At 42.9% G+C, this 26205-nt stretch overlaps 1 protein-coding gene across 4 annotated transcripts in view; it reads right to left on the reverse strand.

The window, feature by feature from the left end:
• PHEX (phosphate regulating endopeptidase X-linked) overlaps positions 1-26205 on the reverse strand; it is a 199530-nt gene that overhangs the window by 135190 nt on the left and 38135 nt on the right. For 3 of the 4 annotated variants that reach the window (XM_087860390.1, XM_087860387.1, XM_087860391.1), the window contains 7 exons: positions 26035-26121; positions 24765-24991; positions 15976-16044; positions 13335-13451; positions 10512-10595; positions 9262-9407; positions 1081-1174 (listed from right to left, as the gene is read on the reverse strand). In XM_087860390.1, coding sequence (XP_087716516.1) covers positions 1081-1174; positions 9262-9407; positions 10512-10595; positions 13335-13451; positions 15976-16044; positions 24765-24991; positions 26035-26121 — 824 coding nt within the window. The remainder of the gene's footprint in view (positions 1-1080; positions 1175-9261; positions 9408-10511; positions 10596-13334; positions 13452-15975; positions 16045-24764; positions 24992-26034; positions 26122-26205) is intronic. The other variant, XM_087860389.1, reaches the window with a different exon arrangement.

Below are 26205 nucleotides of genomic sequence, written 5' to 3' on the forward strand. Positions count from 1 at the left end.
AAAATAACACCTGTGTGAATGAGGGAGTGAAGTAAAAATCAAAGAACCAGGTGAGGGGGAAAGAAGCAAAGTGTTTCAGGCAATAATTGAGCCAGGTTCCCCGGGGAGACTAAATTTAGGCCTCTTCAGTCTAGCAGAATTGGGATAAACTCAAAGACTGAATGAAAGTCAAGATAAAGTTAAAGACAAAATTCTATCCTTAAATTAAAGATGAAACTTTACCATCTAAAATGTATATTATGCATATTTTTATTTTTTTATTTTTTTTAAAGATTTATTTATTTATTTACTTGACAGAGATAGAGACAGCCAGCGAGAGAGGGAACACAAGCAGGGGGAGTGGGAGAGGAAGAAGCAGGCTCATAGCGGAGAAGCCCGATGTGGGGCTCGATCCCAGAACGCCAGGATCACGCCCTGAGCCGAAGGCAGACGCTTAACCGCTGTGCCACCCAGGCGCCCCTATGCATATTTTTAATATTTAGAAAACTGAAAATGAAAAAGAGTTACAAAAATAGATCACTAAGGGGGGGCCTGGTTGGCTCAGTCGTTAAGTGTCTGCCTTCGGCTCAGGGCGTGATCCCAGAGTCCTGAGATCGAGTCCCACATCGGGCTCCTCCGCTGGAAGCCTGCTTCTTCCTCTCCCACTCCCCCTGCTTGTGTTCCCTCTCTCGCTGGCTGTCTCTCTCTCTGTCATATAAATAAATAAAATCTTTAAGAAAAAATAGATTACTAAGATACATTAAAACTGTAATTACAGTGACCCAATTAAAACCATTGGGGTAAACGGGAATAAGTTGATAAGAGGGAGTGAAAACAATATGATAGTCCCAAATATTGCCCCAAATATCTTTATATGGCCTCGTCAAAGTATAGCTTGAGTGTAGTTTACAGTACATAAGGTTTCACTTGATATAAATAAATAAATAAATAAATAAATAAATAAATAAAGTAGAGTTTGGGCTGCAAAACTCCCTCTGTCCCACCCCTAAAGATGATTCTTATTGGATTAGTTAATATACAGACTGTGCCGGCATGTAAAGTTATCCAGTAATGTAACACTGCAATCGTCTTCAAACTTACCCGCGAGAATTCGAGCCACCTATACTGAAAGCGCCGGCTAAGGTTTGGAATTCTGGAATAAACCATCCTCCACACCAAATAGTTGGCAATGGTCCTGTCACCAGAGAGAAATGCACATTTATTACAATTAGGTTGATACCTGATACTCTGCAGAACACCTTGGGGAAAACTGCTGGCCAAGTTCCATGCAGGGACCTCTTGCTCATACAAAACTGTAGAACTTGCACTTGAGAAATGACATAAGATGATACAATGTCAATAAGCTCAACCAAAACTGGTTTGCTTTTCACCACTTAATACAGAGAGATGAAATGAAGATTCCAGCCCGAGGCCTCAGCATCAACATTTTGCTTTCCCTCTCAGGGCATGGAATCCACTGCTGCCTAGCTCTTTATGTCTAGAAACTGTCCATACCTGGCAATTATTACGTGACATCATAAAATGCAAATGAATTCTTACTTTTGGGAACAAACAGCAATATACTGGCCAATATCAATTATCTAGATTTGCATCTTGGTTCTATACTTACATGAGCGTGAGCTTGTCACTTAAGCTTGCTGATTTTATCTTTTCTTGTCATACAACGAGGATGATCCCTACCTTATAGGTTTACCGTGAGGTTAAAATAAACCTAACAAAACCCTTAATAAAGAGTAAATTCCAGATTTGTTGTCATTAACTTCCAAACATATGAGTAAGCCCATATACCCATGTAGTGCCCTTAATGGATATTTTTAAAAATCCATTACATTTTGTTAATTGTTGCCTTTTTCTATAAGCAAAAGATGCTCTGACCTCAGAAGGATGTGTGATCTAATTTCTAACTCAATAGCGGTGATGAATTTTTAATGACCCATCTCCTCCCAGTTGTGCCATTACCATGGTGACTAATAACACACATTCCTGAGATGGCTCTTGGGTCATTCAGCCATGTAAGATCCATGTGACATGATGATGGTATCTGGCCCATTAAGAACAACCAACTCTCATTTGCATGGCACTCTAACCCAGTGGATGTGCACTCTCAGCAATTAAATACATTCCAGTATATTCACCCAGTATTCATACAGCTATTTTAACTTATACAGAGATCTACTAATGTACTAACATATTAGGAATGCTTTTAACAAATACAGAAAGAGGAGTTTCAAAAGATAAAATGAAATAAAGATATTTTCAAAAGTTCAAACACTATTAGTTAATTCTTCAAGACACATTATCCACATAGGACTGGGTTACTACAACAGTAACGGTGGATACAAATCCACATTTCATAGAATGCTCCTAACTCTTTCAAAACATTTTGAACATATCCTTGTCAGATCTGGTTAGAACACCATTGTTTTTTACCTTGAAATCTGGCTAACCAAGATAGCATACTAGACTGGCAGAAGGCTCACTTCTGCCATTTTCCTGATGTTCACTTTGTTCTTACATTATTAGTAATAGCTTCAATTTCTGTTTCTCTACAATAATTTTTTTAAAGGTTTTATTTATTTACTTGACAGAGATAGAGACAGCCAGCGAGAGAGGGAACACAAGCAGGGGGAGTGGGAGAGGAAGAAGCAGGCTCATAGCGGAGGAGCCTGACATGGGGCTCGATCCCATAACGCCGGGATCACGCCCTGAGCCGAAGGCAGACGCTTAACGACTGAGCCACCCAGGCGCCTCTCTACAATAATTTTTTAAGCCACTTGTCTATTCTGTGGGGGTTAAGCCACTTAATACAATTCATTAATCTACAGGTATATAGTAAATGCCTTAAGATTATTTTTCTCAATGTACCAATTTAAAACAAACCAGTGAGGGTGACAGTGCCCCCGCTCCATGTGTGCCATACAGATCAAATGAAGGGTCTGTGACCATCTATATAGGACTCGACCAAGCCTAATTCTCTTTTCAGTGGAAAAAAATAAAGATATATAAAAATTCTATAATTTTCTTCTCAGACCCAGTGGACCATGCTGAGGTACGCACACTTCCCCTCAGAAACCACCACTCAGCAGTGAAGTCCAGTCCTCTTTTCACGCTACTATAATAAATATGTAGTTGTAGGTCATTTCTTTGGATCTTCTCAGTTCACATTTCTACTCTTGAGCAAGAAGTGCTCACTGAGCACTTCCTGTTGGCCAACCATCATTACAGATGCCCTAAGTACTGTAAAGAAATAGGAGTCCAGCACCTACGTTCAGAGAGCTTACAGTCTTGTTGGGGCGCACAGAACTTCAGGTTTCCACTTGCTCATATAATTGGGTTTTTTACTTGAAGAAATACATTTTAAGTACATGAAAGGATGTATATTGTAAGTACTTTCTTTCACTCATTCAGCACATCCTGACCACACGGATACGTGCTACTAGTTCTAGGTGCCAGGGAGATGGAAAGGTGAGAAAGATAAAGTCCTTGATCTCCTGGAGCTTTGAGCTGAGCAGGGAAAATAAGGTAAGTGTGTAAATAACGACTTGGTGGACCCTAGCACCCAAAAGCACATGCCAGACACTTCACCAGAAAGAGCACATACCCCAGACTGAGGGATAAGATTCAGTCTCATGAGAGGAACAGGGATGGAGCTAGGCCTAAAGAATGGAAAGCTTAGGGGTGTGAGTCAGGAATATAAACTCTGGACAAGCTAATTAGGAATGGCTTATGTAGGGAACACCTCGGTGGCTCAGTTGGTTAAGCATCTGCCTTCAGCTCAGGTCATGATCCCAGGGTCCTGGGATCGAGTCCTGCAACGGGCTCCTAGCTCAGCAGGAAGCCTGCTTCTCCCTCTGCCCGCTGCTCCCCCTGCTTGCGCTCTCTCTCTTTCCCTCTCTGACAAACAAATAAAATCTTAAAAAAAAAAAAAAAAGGAATAGCTTATGTATTGGAGAAGATGGTGAGCAGGGTCATCACCCACAGAGATAGGCAGAAAGTTCAGCCACAGAGAAAACAATGCAGGTAGCTATCAGGGCCCAGTGTCTAGAGAGTCAGAGGAGGTGAGCCTGACCTTAACGCAAGGTCTGTATGTTCTTCAACCATAAAATATGGCTTCTTAGGTTAGAGAGCTGTGGTGGAGGCACAGGTGCACATTAGAACATGGTCCATGGCCAGCAGATACGCTTCCAGGAGTTCAAAAGGTATTCCCTCAAGGGCACAGGGATAAGCCAGACTCCCTGGGGAAGTTGTTAGGATGGGGCTGATGGTGGTGGTTGGTGGTGGTTGATGGAAGAGGCAAGGTGGTGCAAGTGCACTGGGGTCGGAAAAGTGTGGGCACCCCCACTACAGGAGAGGTGTTACTGGCCAGTCTCACATATAAAGAAACTTGAGACCCAGAACCATTAAGTAACTCCTCATGACCACGTAGTCAGTGCATCTCAACTTGGTAGGATCACTTGAGGACTTTAAAAAGTCCAGATAAATGCCCAGGCCACTCCACAGCAATCACATCAGAATCTCTAGGGTGGGATCCAGCATAAATACTGCTTTTAAATTTCCCTCAGCTAAGTCCAATGTGCAAACAAGTTGGAGAACCAGTGTAATAAGCGATGGAGGCTAGACCAGATGGAAGTGGGTCTAACTCTAAAGGCTCTGTGCTTTTCCCCATGCTACATGGTGATAAATTATAATGCCTCTAATTCAGCAAAGATTTTCTGGCCAGTCAAAAGACCCCAAACGCTTTGCAGAAATCTGCAGATACAAAGAAAGAATAGTGTGTGAGGCCATCATGGGCAAGGCATTACTAAGACGATAGTAGAACAAGCCCTCTGAGAGCCGGAAGAGGGCACGCAGGGAAGCTCGCACCTCAAGACAATGGCACTGATGAGCTGCTCCAGTGGGTTATAAATATACAGACAGAACGCTGGGGAGCCCAGCTTTGGAGTGCTAATATTACCACGCCAGAAACAGATCTGACCGTAATGAGTGAATCACTGCCACTTCATGCTCAGATATATCAAAAACCAAAACAAAAATCCTATTCAGCAACAGTCCTTGAAAATAACACATAATATCTTCTTTTTTCCAAAAAGCATTTTCAGCAGTATGGTAATTTCCCCAAATGGCAATAAATAAAGCAGAGGAAAGCAAAACATCTCGGGAGAGAACCCACAATTAAAAGAGCAACATGAAATCATTTCCCAAAGCCTCTGACTGGGAAGATTTTTTTTTTTTTTTAAAGACGTCCTTGCTGCCCCTTGTCAATTAGTGACAGCTTCCATTTGTTTGCATTCAAGAGCTCATTAAGTGCCTTTTCTGATCCTCATGACAATGTGATGGGATGGTTATTATTATTCTCATTATCAGATGAAGAAAACAAAGGTCAGAGTTCAAGGGACTTGCAAGTATGTGGCAAATCCAGAACTAACATCTGGTCTTCAGATCCCAGAGCTTGCATAGGCTCCTCTAAGTCAAACTACTGAGGAAAGGGGCCCTGGGTGGCTCAGTCGTTAAGTGCCTGCCTTCGGCTCAGGTCATGATCCCAGGGCCCTGGGATCAAGTCCCGCATCGGGCTCCCTGCTCTGGTGGGAGCCTACTTCATCCTCTCCTGCTCCCCCTGCTTGTGTTCCCTCTCTTGCTGGCTGTCTCTCTGTCAAATAAATAAATAAAATCTTAAAAAAAAAAAAAAACTACTGAGGAAAGCCAAACAGGTTCTTCTCAAAGGTTTTCAAAGCCAAAGAGATCTTCCTAAATCCTAGAGACTGCTCAAAGGTACACCTAAGGCAGTGCTTCCCAAAGTGTATCCCGGACCAGCAGCTTCAGCATCGCCTGAGAACTTGTTAGAAAATTAGAAAATTCCTAGGCCTCACCCCGATCTCATCAATCAGAACTGTGGGATGGGACCCAGCAGGCTATTTTAACAAGCCCTTCATGGAGTGCTGACGCTTGTCAGGTTTGAGAACCGCTGGTCTAGGAAAGCTCTATCTTCTCTTTCTGCACACAAAGCTAAACTAGGAATTTCCAAATCGCAGATCAGTGCTTCTTTTTTTTTTTTTAAAGATTTTATTTATTTATTTGACAGAGATAGAGACAGCCAGCGAGAGAGGGAACACAAGCAGGGGGAGTGGGGGACGAAGAAGCAGGCTTGTAGCAGAGGAGCCTGATGTGGGACCCGATCCCACAACACCAGGATCACGCCCTGAGCCGAAGGCAGACGCTTAACCTCTGTGCCACCCAGGCGCCCCCAGATCAGTGCTTCTTAAACTTTAGTGTGTATACGAACCCCCCGAGGATCCTTCAAATTACAGATTATGATTAAGTAGGTCTGGAGCGGGGCCTGATTTCTGCATTTCTAACAAGCTCTCAGGCCAGGCCTATACTGGTCTCCATGGGTCATACTCTGAACAACAAGGCCCCAGATCACCCTCAGCAGCACTAAGCCCTGTAAGAGGTCCACATAACAGCACATTTTCCAGGTAAGCCTCTAGGAGCATATGTGCAACGAGAATCCTCTCACTTTAATGGACAGTGTGCTTGCTTTATATTAAAATAAAACTGAAGACAGAAAAGATCACAGAGGCTTGGAAAAATCTCCGAGGGTTTGCTTTCAGCCAGCCTGCTTTAAAAAAAAAAAAAAAGTACTGATGCAGGTGATCTCCATGAGGCCAGGCCTTGCCTGGAAGAAGACCCCAAGCGAAATCTCCCTAATCCCATACTTCCTCAGCCTCTCCCCTCCTCCCATTTTGCTCCTCAGACCAAATTAGATGGTTGTCTGAGGCATCTGCAAGTCAGGAGTGGGGGGTGAGCTGAGGGGAGGACAGAAAGGGAGGGACATCTGCAGCATATCTCAACCAGAGATGTGCTAGTCAATGTTTCACAACTGGCTTTCCAAGAAAAAAAAACCACAAAACTTGATTTGTAGCATTTGTAAATTTCCATGGTGTGAATATTCCCATTTCAAACTGTTCACGTGGGATCACTCAACATGGAGTTAGGAAGAGACAGGCATAATGTGAGGGACCCAGCACATCAGTGCATCTTCACCCCCTTTCCACCTTAAACGCCAACTCCTTTTCCCCACAGGCAGCCTCCAGCTTGGGCCTCCAAATGGCCCTGCCCTGGCCACCTACTCCCTTGAACTGCAAGGGCTAGTGCAGCCTCTGGTGCCACCCCTGCGGGGGTCTCGTTGCTCTCATTTTGTGCCATGCACCACGGCCTGCTAGCGAGGTAGTACCACCGCCCCCACAGCCACTCGCTCTGAAAGAAAAGCCTAATACCGCCAGGCCGGCAGGGGGCATGACAGAAGAGGGGAAGCAGCAGTCAAGCAGTCAAGTTGGCTGACACCAACCCAGGATGGCTTTGTAACCCTGGAAATGCCAGGGAACGGACTATCTCCAAAACTAGCAGTGAAGCATCTACCAAGGGTCCCTTTTCTATACAGGGACATGTGTGCCAGAGACAGGATGTAGAAATGAGGGTGACCGAGTTCAGAATCTCAGCTCCACCCCCTCTTCAAGGTATGTCCTGCAGAAGTCACTTTACCTCAGCTTCCTCATCTATAAAGTGCGAACAACAGTTTTTTTTTAAAGATCAAAGGTAACTGGTAGCCATAATGGTGATTAACATGAATAAGTCTTCAAACCCAGTGATTCCCCCAAAAGCACTAACGGAAAGAGTCTTCTGGGGTGCTTGTTAAAATTCAGATTCCAGGGCCTCACCCCAGAACTACTGTTTTGGCCTCTACGGAGGAGGGGCCTTGGAATCAGTATTTTTACCAAGGTCCTGAGGTGATGCCGTTGGCATTACTGGTCCATGGAGCACACTTTGTTTTTTTCAGTTTTTTATTTAAATTCTAGTTAGTTACCATAGAGTGTAATATTGGCACAGAGCACACTTTGAAGAGCAAGGCTCTACCCCCCACATCCACTAACCTACCTCTAGATCCAATTTTCACTTAGAAAATTTTTATAGAATCACTGCTTATCTCTAAATGGCAGAATTTTAAGTAAATTTATTATTTCTTCTCTCCCTTTTCTGTATGCTTTCCTCAATGAACACATACTGCTTTTATCATAAAATATCATCTTAAAAGGAAACGCAGCTCTTCAAAGGTGTTTAAGTGTTTCCATAGGTAGGGATGGATGCTAAATTTTATTTCCAGGATTTCTGCAGGTGCCTTTCTTTTTTCTTTTTTTTTTTTTAACATAACTCCCGGCAAGACTAAGTCCAAATAAGAAAATATGATTTTTAATTGTGGTCAGGCAACTAGCTTAGTAAACTGCCTTTGTAAAGCTGCTTGACCTTGCTGTGCTTCATTTTCTGTAGTCAAATCTGAATGGCTTCATGAAGATGTAAAATTCTCTGTCGTGGGCATTTTTAGGATATTCTTGTCTGTAGTGCTAAAGTATCAAAGCAACAAATTCTAAAACATTCTTTAAAATATGAAAAAAAATATGGGGCGCCTGGGTGACTCAGTCAGCTGAGTGTCTGCTGTTCGGCTCAGGTCATGATCCTGGAGTCCCTGGACTGTGCCCCACACTGGGGCTCCCTGCTCAGCAGGGAGTCTGCTTCTCCCTCTGCCCTGCTCTCTCCGATCCTGCTCTCCTTCTTTCCCTCTCTCTCCCTCACTCTCTTTCTCAAATAAATAAAAAGTCGGCTTGTCCCTCTCCCTCTGCTCCTCACCACTGACCCCCTGCCCGGCTTGCGCGCGCTCTCTCTCTCAAATAAATAGATAAAATCTTTAAAAATATATATAAAATAAGAAAAACCAGACAGTTCCTGAAGTTGTTTCATCAGTGCAATTTTTCTATGGCTCTCAAATTACTCTTAACCAACACAGGTACTTCACTATACTGCAACAGTGACTTACTGGCTAAAAAGAAACCAGGAAGAAAAAAAGAAAAGGCAGCAAAGGACCAAGAATGAACTGGAAAAAAAGAGATGTTCATATAGAAATCTCAGAAAATAACATCATTATATGGCTAGTTCCTAAAAGTAGGAAACAACTGAGCTTTCAGAGAGAAACATACGGAGAAAGGCCAGAAATAAGGGGCAAAAACATTGTGCATCTGCTGCTATCATAGCAAGTAAATGACACCAGATGATGATTTTGGCCAGTTTGTCACAAAGGGCACCACGATTTTCCCTAAGACTCTTTTGCGGTAACTTTCTTTAACAACAGTACTCCAAGGATGTGAGAAGGAAGGCCTTATAATTTAAAAGGAAAAACAAAAGTCATAGTAAAATACACAAGAAAGCTCTTACTTCTTCCTCTCAGAGCCTAATATCCTAAACAAATCCTTAAAGTACTGCGGGACACGGACGACCACGTTCTCTGAGGGGCCAATGTCTTTCAGGTCGGGGTAGAGTCTGACATCGATGACCTTCTTGATGTAGCCCAGCCAGTCAAACTGAGGAGAGAGAGACAAACACAGAGTGAGGGAACATCTGCTGGGCAGCAAGCAAGGGGAAAGGAAACAGAGCTGGCCGAACATACTCCACTGCCTGTAATTTCTGACCAAATAGTTAGAGATGTAACTGCTCAAATCTAGAAAAGAAACGACTGGTCACATGCTACCCAGACCCACCGGAGGCGGACAGCATGCTCCTTCCCTCCTCAGCTCCCCATCCTCCATTCTTTCCCCTCCCCCCACTTCTCTCCCTCTCACGCTTGCCCTCACACCCCACCCCCATCCCCCAGCTCACTGCACTCATTCACTCACGGATACACACAGATGCCCCGGGCCAGGCTACACTACTGGTCTCCCCTCTGGGGCAGCTTTACTTATGCAGGGGGAAATAGGAGCAACAAAAAGTAATATGTTTCCCCTCTTCAGTGCATCACTCTCTTGGCGTTTTTCATTGGCTACCCCAAAAATCATTTTCAGCCTATTTCTCTTTTTTTCCTCCCTTGCCTGCATCCACTTTTGAAATGGAAAACTAGTTACTCATTTGCAGCCTCCCCAGAAGGCAGGGATGGCCACTGGCCCCAATCCTACTTGAGACATAAAGGGAATACATCTGGGAATATGATGGAAAGGCTTTGGTATTTTTTCCTGGTGAAAGACTATCATTGGCCCTTCCCCTTTCTTCCTGCTGACGGCAGATGTGATATGTGGAGCTACAGTAGCCACCTTACAACCCTGAGCCATCAAACAGGAAGTCAAAAAGGCAACACCCTAAGGAGAGTGGAGTGGAAAGAACAAACGTGGGTCTTTGACAACACTGTTCAACAGCAAAAGCAACACCAACAGCCACCTACATCTAGACTTCTGTCATGTAAGAAAATGGGCTTTAAGTTTTTAAGCCACTCTTGGAAAGGTTTTCTGTTCCGTACAGGAGAAAGCATCCTAATGCACAGACAGGGTATATTTTATGTGGTGACTGACAAACATGATGATAACCAGTAAGACTGATAGTAGGTTTTACAAAGGCAAAAATTCACACACAGATGATGTACAATTGCTTGTAAAATGACCAGCTAAGATAACATTTCCTAGATCATTTTCACCAACCTGGGGAATCATAGCAGTCAGCTGGGAAATGTTCATTTTGTTGTACATGGCCTCACTGGTTCGGTTTTCATGTGGAATCATTATCTGTTGGAAAGAGACTTTGGTTATTTTTTCAAATGAACCATTTCTTGATGCATGACTACTTTCTGTATGTGCCGAAACATCTGCCAAGCATCGTAAAGCTTTTCAAGATTGTGGCGCAGTGCTCAACTTGGGAGAGAGAGGGAAAAAAGACATCACTTTAGGCAAAATTAAGATTAAGATAATAAAAAGAATCTTTCCTGTCCCGTTCAGTGTGAAACACTGCCCTCAGTCCAAAAGTAACTTCCCAAATCCCTTCCTCACCTCTAATGTGGATGGACAAAAGCCGATTACTGGCTCAGGTTGACAGCCAAACTGACATTAGGCAACTGAGACAAACGTCTCACCTTCACCTGTGGTATCCAGATAATGACCTGGATAGCTCATGAACCACAGGCCAGCCCTCATCCCTTGGGGCACATTTTCACTAAAGAGCACTAGAGACTATCTGGATACCACTGCCATCTGTGATCATTCTGTCAAGAGCTCATTACATCCCCTCCCCTCTTCCCTCTGCTTTCTCTGGCCTGGAGACCACCCCCCCCAACCACCGTCACCAATGCTCAGGGAATGAGTTCAGTTACCACTCAAACATATATTTCCAAGTCTACATCTCCAACCTTGACTCTTCATACTCTTTCTATTCCCAATACTCATGCTCTTGGCCATTGTGCCAACATCAAATCTAAGCTATGTTGAATCTAAGAAAAGCAGCAATGATTATCTTCCTCAAGGGCCATCTTAATCACTTCCATGGACAGGAAGTAGCTCCCCATACCCCTAAATCACACTGTGCTTTTAAGGCCTTTCATCCTCTGAATCCCTTGCATTAAACTTCCTAGTTTGAACTAGGATTCAAGACTTGGCCCAAGATTCATTTTCTCTGTCAAGCCTTTCCAATCAAACTCTACTTGGTTCCATTCACAAGGGCCACTCCATCAACATGCCCTCCCTTTGTGAACACTTCTCTCTAGCTGGTGTTGGTTAAATGCACACTTCCATGGCTGTATTAACAAGGACCTATTTGTGCTTGGCTAGGTTGTCTTGTCTCTCTAGCTTCAGAAGTTTCACTAGTACTATGTGTTCCACTAATTCTGAATGACCTAGGGGTATAAAAGATGGAGGTGAGAGTTACCGGCTGGCCAAAAATCCATGCACCACAGATTCTTTTAAGACAAAAACCACACCAGGCTGAGTGACAGACATCTGTCCCCTCTTTTCTAAATGCTTCAGTGCCCTCAGCTTCTCCCCCTTCACCCTCCACAGGAAAGAGTTCATGAATCTTACAAACAGCTTCCTGGCTCTATTTGAATCACCGCCTCGGAGAATGTCCACACTCCTCCCTCCCTCTACTAGGGCTCACAGCCCCGGACTGAAGCCCTTTGGCCTCAGAGCTGTTTTCAGCTCTCTGCCAACTACTTCCCCCCACCCCATGGATTTGTCACTTCATTTAGCCTCTCAACAATTCCCAGTCTTGCCTCAGCCCAGCTGTTTTTAGTTCCCTTTTTGGTCCAAATCCCTGGCTCAGGGCAAGGCCTTCCCCCGCTGTATCAGAGCTTCAGTCCAAATTAGAGCTCTGGGTCTCCTATTTGCTTGGGAAGGGAATCCAGATGGCCTCTAGACATGGCTTAGAGGCCCACTCTTTGACTCCAGAACATCTGCAGCAGTGTTCACACAGTCTTCAAAGGTGACATGCATGAATGAACTTTCTGCTCTGCAAGTAAGAGTTTGGAGAGAGGAATGCATGTACATCACTGCAGCTGAGAGAAACTAATTCCTCCCGACCCTATCGATCATCCCTATGCCATACCTCAACACATTACCACCACTTTGCCAAACAGAAAACCAAGCAACACCTGGACTCACATGCAACTAAGGATTTTTACCAACTTCTGTTATGAAAGACTACCAACCCATATGCAAGACTTTCTTGATAAAAGTATCATTTTTTCCCCACTACAAGATATCCCCACAAGCAGATTTCACATTTGTTCCCTCTGGTCCTAGAATGTACAGGGATTTTATACTTTGGTTCTTCTACAAAAGAAGTTATATTCTGAACAAAGCGAGCCAGTGAGGACTTCTCATTATTCTCCCTCAAGTGTGTTCTCAGACCTCTACCCTGAGACTGAACTTAAGGTAACTTATAAAGAACACAGCATGTGACACAATGACATTTAAGTGGGGCAAGAAAAGAATGAAAAGCAGGGTTAGGGACAAGGTAGCAACAGAATGGCAGCTAAAAAATGCTTACCAGCATGTCCTATACGCTTTCTACATCAAACTGTATATCCAGTATCCAGGACGGATGGACAGACTTCCCAAAGCCCCAATCTTAGTCAGACTGACAATGAGTGGGACTGGTATAAAGAGTAAACTAAATGAAAAATAACCTTCTATTCAAGCCAAATCAATATGGATTTATTAACTAACTATTCTTCTATAGGAACCACACAGAAGTCTTAGGAAACCATAGTCAGAGGATCTCCCTGATGCTGTTCTCTGGCCACAGCTGGGCAGCATATGGACCTTGGGCTTCAGGCAGGGAGGCAGAAGGGAAGAAGAGCTCTTCTTTCTGTCATGGTTCTTCTTCCTGTTACTTCCCGGAGGAGATGCTATTAGTTCTACCTTGGACCCAAAGGATAATGCCACAGGATGCCATGTTTATATATATTTTCACTCATGGTGTACTTCTTTTAAAATAAAGAAAAGAAAAGAAAGGGATTTTACATTAAGACTTACCTCAGCTATCTTAATTTCCAATCTAAGCACTGACTTCATGTCATGCTCCGCTCGGGAGATATTAGCTCCCAAAAGTACAGCCGTATCCACCATGAACTTGTAAAGGGCATCCCGATACTATAAGAGATAAAGAAGCAAGTGACCAGACAATAGCCTATCAGAAAGTACGTTTCAGGGACAGAGAAGAGCAAAAACAGCAGGCGGAAGTAAATGCTCTTCAACTTCATTCTCTACTCAAAGTATGGTACAGGTGTGAGGCAAGACCAACCATCCACCAACGAATTTGGGAGAAAGAAGAGTGCAGCTACTGGGGTACTGTTTCCACGAGAGACAGGGATACCAAGGATCAAGAGAACTAATCCTCTGGCAACCAATGATATTATAGGTACCTGAAATATCACCAAATGAGCCCAGAATAGAAAGTTAAAGGTCAGACTCCTCTTTCCAGGCAAGTGAAGTTTTAATAAAATAATGGGAAAGAATGGTTGCTAGAAGCAGGAGGCATGATCCATGAAGACTGGTAGAAACTGATTTATTCTCTTCCAGCTCAATTTACCCACCTTCATACTAAGCAATAAAAGACCAGTGACTGCAGCCCTATGTCTCTTCAGTTTTGTATGGATTTTACAAAGTTCTCCTCACTACTCAGGGAGAAAAGAAAGAAGAGAGGAATGACAAAGAGAAACCCAGCAAATAGAAAATACAGAGTTTCCTCCCTGCATGTTCATAAACCCATTTTCAGGCTACTCATATGGAGAGGGACCTTACTGTCTGGGAACTGTGGGAATCTTGTTGAGGGTAACCTCTCCCTTCAGATATATTTGTGAGAAATCAATACACCATATATTAAATTATCGCACAGTTGTGCTATGGGACTAAGATTTCCTTATGTCTTGGTTCTATATGCTCTTCTTGCTATGCTTATGACCGCAAGATCTATACACTGCTTGGCATATAGCAGGGCCTTAATAAATATTTGTTAATCAGTAAGCAAGCTTTGCAAAAAGTGTTAACTAGAAACAATGCTTTCTAACTCCCAGTTCAATTTAAGAAATTATTTATTCAATCAATACATGTATAGGATGTCTTGCTAGGCATTCCGTGCTTATGGGGGCTACAGATAAAAAATTTCATAATGCATGAGTCCAGGTCTCAATGTGTAATCCAGTGAGGGAGATAAACATGTAATTACTAACTGTAACATTAGAGAGACCAAAATCAGTTCCTTAACAAAGCAGCTAAGTGTTTGGAAACTCAAAAAGTAGAGAAGAATTCCAGCCTGGAGAAATGAGCGCAGACCACTTGAAGGAGACACGTTTGGGAGCAGTGAAGAGTCCTCCTGTGAGGTGTGCAAGCTGCCTTTGTTGGGAGAAAAACAAAAGTTAATGAGGCAGCAAAAGCGCTCTGGGATCATGTCACGGAGAGGCCCTGGGAATTCAGAGCCTAGTGTGTGAGCAAAAGCATGCTGGGAGCTATACTCTGAGAAGAGAACTTATCCAGTGGTGCTAAGGAGGCAATGAAATGAAGGGGAGGAGGTAACAGTGAAAGGTTACTTGTCGTCAAGGCTAGAGTTAACAAGGATCTGACCTAGGCCAGTAAAGACAGAGAAGAAGGACCAGACGGAACAGAGATTTTGAAAGTAGAATCCACAGGACTTGACTGATTGGTTGTGGAGGATTGGGGGGGGGTTCAAGCCTGGTTGTTGATAGGGTGGTGACCCCAACAGAAAGGTGGGTACCCGCAGATTGGCGAAAGTTCATTCTATCCACTTTGAACAAGACAAACATGCCAACCTTCTTCGATGAGTGTCCTCACCCAGCAAGTTGCCTAAGATCTTACCTAGCTTCCTGCCCTCTGGAACCTTCTAGATATAAGGTTTAGTATCAGCAAAGGAGCAGGGACTTCCATTATGACTCAACACTTTCCAGTCTAAGTTCCTACATTCTTAGGCTGGCCCAGAAACCAGTGAACTTCCTAGTCAAGGGTCCCCGGGTCTGAGGCTCCTTCAGAAGATCAACCATGTTTCCAAAATGAATTGAAAGTGTCAGGAATGAAGCAGCTTTACTCCAATCTCCATGAAACTATTAGGTTTCCCAGCCAACCCAAGAAGTCTATCGGAACTGAACCCATCTGGTTCTCATTAACCTTGCATTAATCCATGGCATCTGTTAAGAAAACAGATTCCTGGGCCCCACTTCAAGTCTCCTACATAGGCCTCTCGTGGGCTGTGGCCCAAGAATTGACATTTAACAGGAGGTTCCCAGATGATTCTTAACCCATACAATTTGAGAACCATTGACTATGTCAACCCAGTCAAATCCCCACACTTTACTTCTGCAATGCACAGTGAGCTCTCTACAGTTCTGAGGAAAGGCTGCAAACTCACTTCTTGGTTACTTCATTCAGGTGTGCTGCCTCCCCAGCTCGATCAGGAAGGCCCTGAGCCTTGATGCCCAGACTTCCCGAAGAACGGAAGTGCCATTTGTCTGACTGAATCAAAGGCCTCCACTTCCTGCATTGGCAACATGGTCATCAAACAGTCACACTGTTTGTTTCCAGTAAAGAGTCAGGGATTTTAGAACAATTTATGAACCCAAAAACAGTCTGACAAGGCACAGTGTTGAATATGTGTAAAACTTACAGACTTGGCTTCTGTGGTATTATCCAGGTAGTCTTCCCTCACAGCTAGGGAGAGAGTTGCTTGGTCCAGCTGTTGAAACGAAATAGAAAGCATTCTGATTGTAATACAAATTCTTACCAACCACTTTAACCAGTATCATGGAATCTGCACCAGTACAGAAAGAGTTCCCAGCACTCAGAATGACAGGCAAATAGGTACTTCAGCAAAGACAGACATAAAGTCTCAGAGACTGGCCCCTGCTTCAAGGATTCTCACCCTTTTGAGGTTCTACCAGTACTTAATAGCATCGAAGCTATCTGAGTTGAAATAGGTCTTAGAGATGATTTGATTTTCCCCCTTCTTGTGGAGAAACAAAAGCCAAAGAAATGAGGTGGCTTTTCCAAGGTAACATGGCTAGGCAGAGCTCAGAGGAGAATTGCTGTCTTCCATCACCAGATCCAGTATTCTCCTCACTGCAATATTTTACAAAATGTCAAACTGGAAAGAGTTGATTAACCAGATTTTCTACCTCCGTACCCCTAAAATACTGTACTGCACTGATTGATTTTTTTTTATTTGAAAGGAACCAAATGATAATTCTGTTCTGAGAGATCTTTGCAAAATTTAGAATTCTCTCTGGAAAGTTTAGAATAGGTGATAAAAATACAAATAATAATCAGACAACTAAATAACCAGAATTATTATGGAAAAGTATAGCATAATTTCTTGAATTAAACAATTTCAGCACCTTAAAGGCAATCAAAGGGGAAAAGACAGTGTTTTTGAAGAATGTGCTACAACAACTGGACATCCACTTGCAGGGAAAAAAAAAAGAGAGAGAAAATGAACCTTGACTCATACCTCACAACTCATACAAAACTTAACTCAAAATGGATCATAGACCTAAATGTAAAACCTAAAACTATGAAGCTTGTGGAAGAAAACATAGTGGGAACTCTTGTGACCTAGGGTTAGACAAAGAGTTATTTTTTTAAAAAGATTTTATTTATTTATTTGAGAGAGAGAGAGAGAACACAGAGGGAGAGGGAGAAGCAGACTCCCCACTGAGTAGGGAGCCTGATGGACACTGAGCCGAAGTCAGATGCTTAACCGACTGAGCCACCCAACTGAGCCACCCAGGCACCCCTAGACAAAGAGTTATTAGACATGATACCAAAATCACAATTGATAGAAGAAAAAAGAAATTGGACTGCATCACCATTAAAAAATTTTGCTCTGCAAATGACACTGTCGGGAGAATAAAAAGACGAGCTATAGACAGACACAAAATATTTGAAAATCACATATATGAAAAGGGATTTGTATATAAAGAGCCCTCAATTTGCAACAGTAAGAAAAGAAACAACCCAATTTAAAAGCAAGCACAAGATCTGAACAGACAATTCACCAAAGATATGAAGATGGAAAGTAAGCGCATGAGAAGATGCTCGACAGCACTAATAATTAGGAAACTGTAAGCCACGAACAATACACCACCACTATATATCATTAGAATGGCAAAAACAAACAAACAAACAAAACCTGAGAAGCTAAAAGCTGTCCAGGATGTAGAAAAACTGCATTACTTGCACACTGCTAGTGGGAATGCAAAATGGCAGAGCCACCTTAGAAACCAGTTTGATAGATTCTTAAAAAGTTAAACATACACTTACATATGACCCAGCAATCCCACTCCTACGTATTTATCTAAGAGAAATAAAAACTTAATGCTCACACAAAAACCCGCATGTAACTGTATTCATAACTGCCCAAAACTGTAAACAAAGCAAATGTTCTTCAACTGGTGAATGGACAAACTGTGATACACACTGGAACAGTAGGCAGCCATAAGAAGGAATGAACTACTGATACACGGAACAACACAGGCAAGTTTTACTCACATTCTGAAAAAGGCGAAACTACAGGGACAGAGAACGGTGTTTAAGGATGGGGAAAGTTGTTGACTACAAAGGGGCCACATGAGGTAATTCTGTGGGGGGTGATGGAACTGTTGTGTTTCTTGAGTATAGTGGTGATTACACCACTCTATGTACTGGTCAGAACTTATAGGGGCGCCTGGGTGGCTCAGTCAGTTAAGCATCTGCCATCAGCTGGGGTTATGAGCCCCGGTGTCCTGGGATGGAGCCCCGCATTGTTGGGCTCCCAGCTCAGCGGGTACTCTGCTTCTCCCTCCGCCTCTGTCCCTGCCCCCGCTCGCTCGTGCTCTCGCGCGCACACGCGCACACACTCTCTCAAATGAATAAAAAATCTTTTTAAAAAAAAACTTACAGACACGTGCATTACAAAAAGCTAATTTCATTGTATGTAAATTTAAAAGTAATTACTTTAAGTTCCAGAACCTTCTCTAAATCCACGGCAGTTCTTTCTTGAGTTTCAGCAACTGCCTAAAGACCGAATAAAACGGATCCCAACAGATTTCTTAATTTTAAATCTGATTCACACAGAAAAAAGTTAAGTCAAATTAAGAACATAAAAAACCTAAGTAACAAATCAAAAATTAGTAGCATCTGAATAAAAACTGGATCCTACATGCCTGAATCATTAGTTTATGCAACTCTGCATTGTTTTTACCTATGTATCCTAGTTCTTCTTCATTTTACTATAATCTCAAATATTTTCTTTTTTTAATACATAAGATTTGTATAGGATCACAGTTTTCCATGAAGATCGCCTTCATATGCAACAAATTCTACAAAGGCCAAGTTAAGAGTTAGTGATATTATGAAAAATTCAAGAAAAACACTGCTCTTGTTTCAAGGAAGAAAAAAAGAGATTGTCATAACATCCATCTTGCCTGCATGTACTACTAAAATCCTTAAGTTGTTGTATTCAACCCTCTTCTCTAATTGGCCCCAAACAACCAAATCATGAGCCAGCCTGGCTTCATCCTACTAAAACTCCCCATCTACCACCATTTCTTCCAAAAATTAAGTAAGCAAGGATCGTGAAACACAATATTATGATTAAGATGCTTTGGCTTTCGACTAGATCTGGACAACTTGGAGCAATCTTTTGAGCTTCAGTCTCATAGGAAAGGAAACTAAACAGACAATATCAAGAAAGCCAAAGTTTTCCTCTGATGAAATGAAGTTAAATCCTCTTATTATAAAAGTTTAGATGACTCAAGTAAAGTTACTGGAACTTTTTTATACCTCCACATTGTTATGGTTTCTAGGGAATGTTTTAAATACACCAAACAGAATAAGGTCTGACAACTAAATCTCTTTAGAAGCATACAAACTCTTGAGGCAAAAGACTTTCTCAAGAGACCAACATTAGGACACTGTGTTATTGGAGGTTTTTTAATCCTTGTATTTACAAATGATCTGAACATCCCAAGTAGAAAATAAAGTTATGTGTTTAGGAAATCCGATATATTGAACTGAAAGATGAATTTTTTTCTCTAACTACAACAAACCTCAGGTTAGGAAACAAAGCAGTAACACAAAAAGAAACATCTGCCAAATTATGATTTAGGAAAAGGAAAGACAAAGCAATTAGAAAAACTTCATTTCCAAGAGGGTCTCTCCTTGTCATTCTTATGGACTTGGCTAAAAGTCAGACAAAAGCAGGCCACTAATGATGACTTTAAGTCAGTTTCAGTAACACAGACAACCTGGTCTTCCAAACGTTTTTTCAGGACCCTATATTTTCAAGTCCTTTATCAGTTCTCATTCTTGTTATCTCCTTACTTAAAAAAACCCCCAAACACATGTAGCAAGGTATGTTTGGGGGCTTTAACTTCTGTTGTTTCCTATATTTTTGCATTTCCTTTCTCCCGTTTCAGCCTGTGGCAAATCCTGTGCCATCTCGCCACAGCGCAGCTTGACGGGGGACCCCTGGGCGGGTCTGAGCAACCCCTGCTCACCAGACTGCCTGTCCTTGGCAGGAAGCTACCTCTGCCCATTGGAAAGGTGCCTTTTTGCTTCACCCAAAAGTACCACCTGCTCACCCAAAGGAATTGCCACAGTGCTGTGCCTTCCCAAAGAGAGTCCTTTTTCTTAACCCCCCATGGGTTCATAGGATTAGAAAAGCTAAAAACACTGAAGAAAATAGGATGTGATTGAAAAAGAAGTCTAAGTACATAGAGGGAGGAGAGTGCGGGCTAAGACAGAGTTCTCCCAGAGCCAGAAGAAGATCTCCTCAGCAAAGAAGTCCAAGTTTCTCACAGGCAGAGTGACCAGTCACTGCCCCTAGAAAATGGCAGGATGGCAGAGGGAGTGGGAGACCCAGGGCCCCAACAGCAGGGAAGCACACTTGAAGGGTCCACAAGGACTGAGATAGGGGTTTCTTCTCAGAAACAGGTAATTGATGAGTGGAGAATCTCCCACTACCGCAGGAGAAGACTAGGAAATGGGGCAACCAGAAGGTGGGGAAATGACTAGACTGGTTCGGTTTCCCACTACAAGGTGGCATGGGAGCTCAGACGGAGTTGAGACTAACTGAAATTGCCTATTTTTCGCACACGTGAACTTGAGATCTAAGAGGTATGTTGGGTACTAAAATCGAAGAGGATCAAGTGGTTCTCCAAATGGTTCTGACCAGGTGCCTTGTCATGCTTTAAGAGAAGGGTACATTTTGTCATGTGCTACTATGTCCCAGTATCTATGCTGCAAACTGTCACCACACTCACCTCACTGAAACTGCACAGCAACAGTGAAAAGTACATTCTAATTCCCCGGTCAATACACATGGGGAAAATAAGATGCAGACAGGTCAAACAATTTGCACACAGATATTCACTGAGTCAATCACAAAGCCAAACCCTGAACCTCAGTCTCTTTAACACCAAAACCTATTTTTTTCCCCACTACCCAAGTGGTTTTCAAACTATGACCCACAAAACATAAAAGATGCTCCGGGGCTTGGAATATTTAATCAAATTCTGTACAGTTTTAACTATTTCTAATAAAAGCAACGTTCACAAATTTTACAACACTGGCAGTCACCAATATACTAATTCTTGTTGTCAGGTTCATTGGGTTTTATGCAAATCTCAGAAGAAAGCTTCTCTTACCATATCTAGACACAAGCTTGAACTACTTCTAACTGTGTCACGGTAACAAAGACTGTAGCTCTGTTTTGTTAACTCAGGTGTGTGACTATTCATTCACATAAAGTGGTACAGAGACATAACTAGAAATAAAAACCTGTGGGGCGCCTGGGTGGCTCAGCCAGTTGAGCGTCTGCCTTCAGCTCAGGTCATGATCCCGGGGTCCTGGGATCGAGCCCCACATCAGGCTCCCAGCTCAGCGGGGAGTCTGCTTTTCCCTCTCCCTCTGCCCATCCCCACTCATGTACGCTTTCTCTCTCTCTCTCTCAAATAAATAAATAAAATCATTAAAAATATAATAAAGCAAACCTGTGCTGCACTCTGATCCCAAGCCATGCTCCAACACATCAGTTTGGAACGAGTCACCGTGCCAGCAAAGCAGCACAGCAGGAAGTCCATGAGCACCTCCTCATATTCAGAGACTATTCTATCATTGACAGTCCAGTGTTTCCAGGATCCATTTAATTGAATATTAAGTATGCAAGGCAAGCTGTTAAAAACTGGTTACCATGTTCCTCTATTTCCCGTGTTTCCTGTAAGCATCCAAGTTCATTTTTTTTCTTTTCTTTCAGCAAGACATCTTTGGTGATGGTGTATGCTTCCCACTGCCTGGTATCAGAAGGTATACAAGATCTGGTTGCCCCACTTCGAACAAGGCTACCACCGACATTTGGGTGCTTTTGATGTCAGTATGATCTCTCTATCTTGAGTCTCCCCCATCAACCATTTACCTAACGGTTTTAGCACCTATGGATGGTAGCTCCCTTGATCCTGTATCTCATTAGAAATTTTTTTAAATGGTAACTTTTTTTTAAAGACTTTATTCATTTGAGAGAGGGAGCGAGCATGAGCGCAGGTGTGGGGGGAGGGGAAGGCAGAGGGAGAAGAAGGCTCCCCACTGAGCAGAAAGCCCAGTGTGGGGCTCAATCCCAGGACCCCAGGATCATGATCTGAGCTGAAGGCAGATGCTTAACTGACAGAGTCAACCAGGCGCCGCTAAATGGTAACTTTTTTTTTTTTTTTTTTTTTTAAAGATTTTATTTATTTATTGACAGAGATAGAGACAGCCAGCGAGAGAGGGAACACAAGCAGGGGGAGTGGGAGAGGAAGAAGCAGGCTCACAGCGGAGGAGCCTGATGTGGGGCTCGATCCCATAATGCCGGGATCACGCCCTGAGCCGAAGGCAGACGCCCAACCACTGTGCCACCCAGGTGCCCCTAAATGGTAACTTTTTAATTCTATTCTCGCTCTTGCATTTTTTAAGCTGTGGTTCTCCTATAAACAAGAATTTTCCCTCATCAACTATTAGGTTGCCCTGAAATCAGTCAAATTCACAATGCTGTAGATTAAAATCGACTTATCATCCAAATGCACATGAGATTCCTATTTGGAATCTGAATCAAAGACCAACTGTTCAATTTTTTTAAAGGAAATGTTTGAGACACTCAGGAAAACTGAAAATTAAGTAGGTGCCAGATGTTAATTATGCAATTATGGTTACTTTTTTGGCTGTGATAACAGTCCTTCCCATTAGATAAACACTGGTTTATCAGGACAACAATATTATATTTTAGATTTGCTATAAAATGCTCTAGCCTCCCCCCAAAAAGGAAGGGTTTAGATAAAACAAGAACAGCCAAAAGTTGCCAGTTGTTGAAGCTAGGTTGATGAGTACATGGGATTTTATTGTACTATTCTTTTTACTTTTGTATTATTTTCCACAATAAAATGTTTAAGGAGATAAATTCTTAGAGTAGGTCCAGAAATTGGTGAAAAATGAAATGCTTGCCATTTGCAACTACTTATCTGTGTGTGAATCAAGATCTTCTATCACCCACGGGCGCCTGGGGGGCTCAGTTGGTTGAGCGTCAGACTCTTGATTTGGGCTCAGGTCATGTTCTCAGTTTTGTGAGATTGAGCTCTGCATCAGTCTCTGGGCTCATCGGAGAGTTGGCTTGAGATGGCTTGAGATTCTCTCTCTCCCTCTCCCTCTGTCTCTCCCTGCTCCACCTCCCCCCGCTCAGCCCCGCACTTGTGTGTGTGCTCGCACACGCATTCTCTCTCTAAAATAAATATTCCTTAAAAAAAAATCTTCTATCACCCAAGAGAGTGCATAAACTTAAGTTTAAAAGTCTTCATCTAACTTCAAAATACCACTTCAGGTGTTTGACAGGATGTCATAGTTCTGGAATTAAGAATGATAGCCTTGGGGCGTCTGGGTGGCTCAGCTGCTTAAAGCATCCGACTCTCGATTTCGGCTCAGGTCATGATCTTGGGGTCCTGGGATCGAGCCCCCATGTCAGGCTCCCTACTCAGCAGGGAGTCTGCTTCTCTCCCTCTCCTTCTGCCCCTCGTCCACATCCATGCTCTCTCTCTCTCTCTCTCACTCTCAAATAAATAAACAAAATCTTTTTAAAAATCTGCTTTGTTGGTTTTAAAGTGAGTAACCTATCAGCATGAGGCAGAGTTCAACTGGACCCTGAGGCAGCATCACTACATCTTGTACAGCCCAGCTTACCAGATAGCACTGGCGTCTATCTCAGTGCCACGTTCTTGTTCCTTCACCCAGCATGAAAATACAGATGCCTCTGGAACTAAGAATTTCCTCCTGAGTAGATGGGAAATCTTCCAGTGACTAGAGATTTACTGAGACTTCCAGTGTCTAAAGTATAGCTGAGCCAACCACAGCCTGCCGGCCAGCCTGCCACACAACCACACCCATCCACGGATACACTGTCTACAGCTGCTCTCCCAGGTACAAGAGTAGAGTTGAGTAGGTAAGGCAGAGACCAGATGGCCCACAGAGCCTAAAATAGTTACTATCTGGTCCTTACAGAACAAAAAATTGCCAGCCTCTTGGTATAAATCAAAAAATAAACTGCATGGTGTGGCTTTTTAAAAGGTGACTTATAGCAGAAGAAGGTAATATACTCTAAAGGTTTTATACTTCTACAATTTGATCATCAATATACCACTAATATTTGCTGGTTTGACAAAGGACGGAACTGGGAAAAAAATCAGTGATTCAATAAAATTTTCACAATAGGTCAAAGTAACTGTGGAAGCGGGGTACCTGGGTGGCTCAGTCGGTTAAGCATCTGCCTTCGGCTCAGGTCATGATCCTGGAGCCCCATAATCGAGCCCCACGTCAGGCTCCCTCCACAGTGGGGTGTCTCCTTCTCCCTCTGCCTCTCCCCATTCCCTCGCTCCTGCTCTCTCTCGCTCATTCTCTCTCTCAAGAAAATAAATTTTTTAACATCTTAAAAAGAAAAAAAAAGTAACTGTGGAAGCAAAAAATACAGTAGGATCAAAACACAAAACAATTTAAGAAATGTTATTTGAATCCTCGCAAAGCTGTTTCACTGATGAATCTTTCATTGTTGTTCCTTTGTCAGGGGAACGAGGAGGTGTGGGGAAGAGCAGAGTTCACAAAGTCTTTGCGGCTTGCTGCCCACTGGAATTTAGGGACCCCACACATGCTCAGAGTAGATATTTGATGGCCATATCAGACATGATTTGAAACTCACTCCCCAGCTTCCTGAAAGGCTGACAAAATTGGTTTGTTCATGATGTACACTCTACAAATCTGGAAGGAAGGAATATTCTAGATCCCAATGTTTAACAGAATTTTTATCCTCTGATTTCACTAAGGTAGGATGAGTCTCTTTTCCCAGAAAGACACCCCAAAAGGCTAACCTTGGACTGAACAAACAGGATGAACAAGTCTTCACTATACCTTCAAAATGTGTTCGTTGGACACCTTGTCATCAGGGGACACATACAATCGGATGAACACAGAATTGCTGTATTGACCACGAAACGTTGCAAGGGTATGCAAAAGACTGAACTTCCTCTCTGACCAAACTCCTTCAGGACCAATATTAGATTCAAGCACAGGCCAGCGGAAAGGTGAATGCCGCAGGATGTGTAGCAATGGCTTGGCATCTGCTTTTTCGATCGCTTCTGAAAGGGAGCAAATACAAAGGAAGAGTTAGAACTGCAAACTGGATCACCAAACTAGAATGCAAGTATATCTTCTCAAGAGAAAATTCCCCATAAGACCTCAACTTAACATTTCCGCTGTTAGAGAGAGGTGCAGTGGATTGAGCAGGACCACAGAGACAGAACTACTACTATGACTCACACTTCAATGTGACTGCCTAAACTTGGTGTTCTTGCCAGGAGAGCTGACTAGGGAAGCTGCTGGATATTCCCGACAAGAAAAGATGGGCTCTCTACAGCCCAATGAGCAATACTAGGCTGAGGATACTCTGCAAGACAAAGGAACAATCCTAAGTAAAGGAAACCATTCAGTACAACCAACCACTCCCCAATACATGTGAATTAATGCCTCCAGACTCTTTGGTCATCTTTTACTACCTTCTTCTAGCTCACCAAATAATACCCCAAATCCTAAACAAGGTAACACACTACCCACAGGCACTGGCTTCTTCTTGCAGCGGTCTTAAGAAACCACACCAGAGAAAATGGCAAGTGTTAACCTTAACTCCAATCAGACCCAAGATGCCAAGACAGGCCTAAGACACCTGGCTAAGATGCCTGTTAGGCTGATGGAGAAGCAGAAGGAGCCTGGCCCACCTGGGAATCTGGATTTTCCTAGGCCCTGGTAAGGTTCTATGGGATACAGCAACACTCTCAAATGCCCTCTCTCCCAGGCTCCTTCTCAAGCCAGACAGGGCTTGTCTTGGTGGGGTTTGCTCTCTTGACCCTACCCGAGTTTCTCATGGAGTAACTGCTATCTAAAGAATCCAAGCCAAAGAAATAAAATTATTTTCCTATTTTCTCCATCAAGCCAGCAACAGAACATTAAGACAGGGAGAGTCAAGATTCAGTCTTTGAGAATTGTTACTTTCTTCAAACAACACTTTTAAACATTAATCGAATTCTTAGTAGTTCTTGCTTTCCTTAAACAATATCTTTAAACATTAATAGACTCTCTGAAGGATAGGCTGTTAAATATTTTAGTTATTTTCTTTATTACTCACTCTCATTCATGCAAGATGAATAAAGGATTTTGGCTTTCTGTATGGCTTCGGTGTCCCGCCTTCTACTGATAGATTTCTCCAAAAGTGCTAGGAAGGTTAAGAAAGGATTCATTAGTATCCACCCACACATGGCGCCAACTTAGAGGTCATTCGATAACCACAGTCCCGGCC

The sequence above is a fragment of the Ursus americanus genome, chromosome X, assembly GCF_024610735.1.
Source record: "Ursus americanus isolate L20-20 chromosome X, mUrsAme1.1.p, whole genome shotgun sequence".
Classification (NCBI taxonomy): domain Eukaryota; kingdom Metazoa; phylum Chordata; class Mammalia; order Carnivora; family Ursidae; genus Ursus; species Ursus americanus.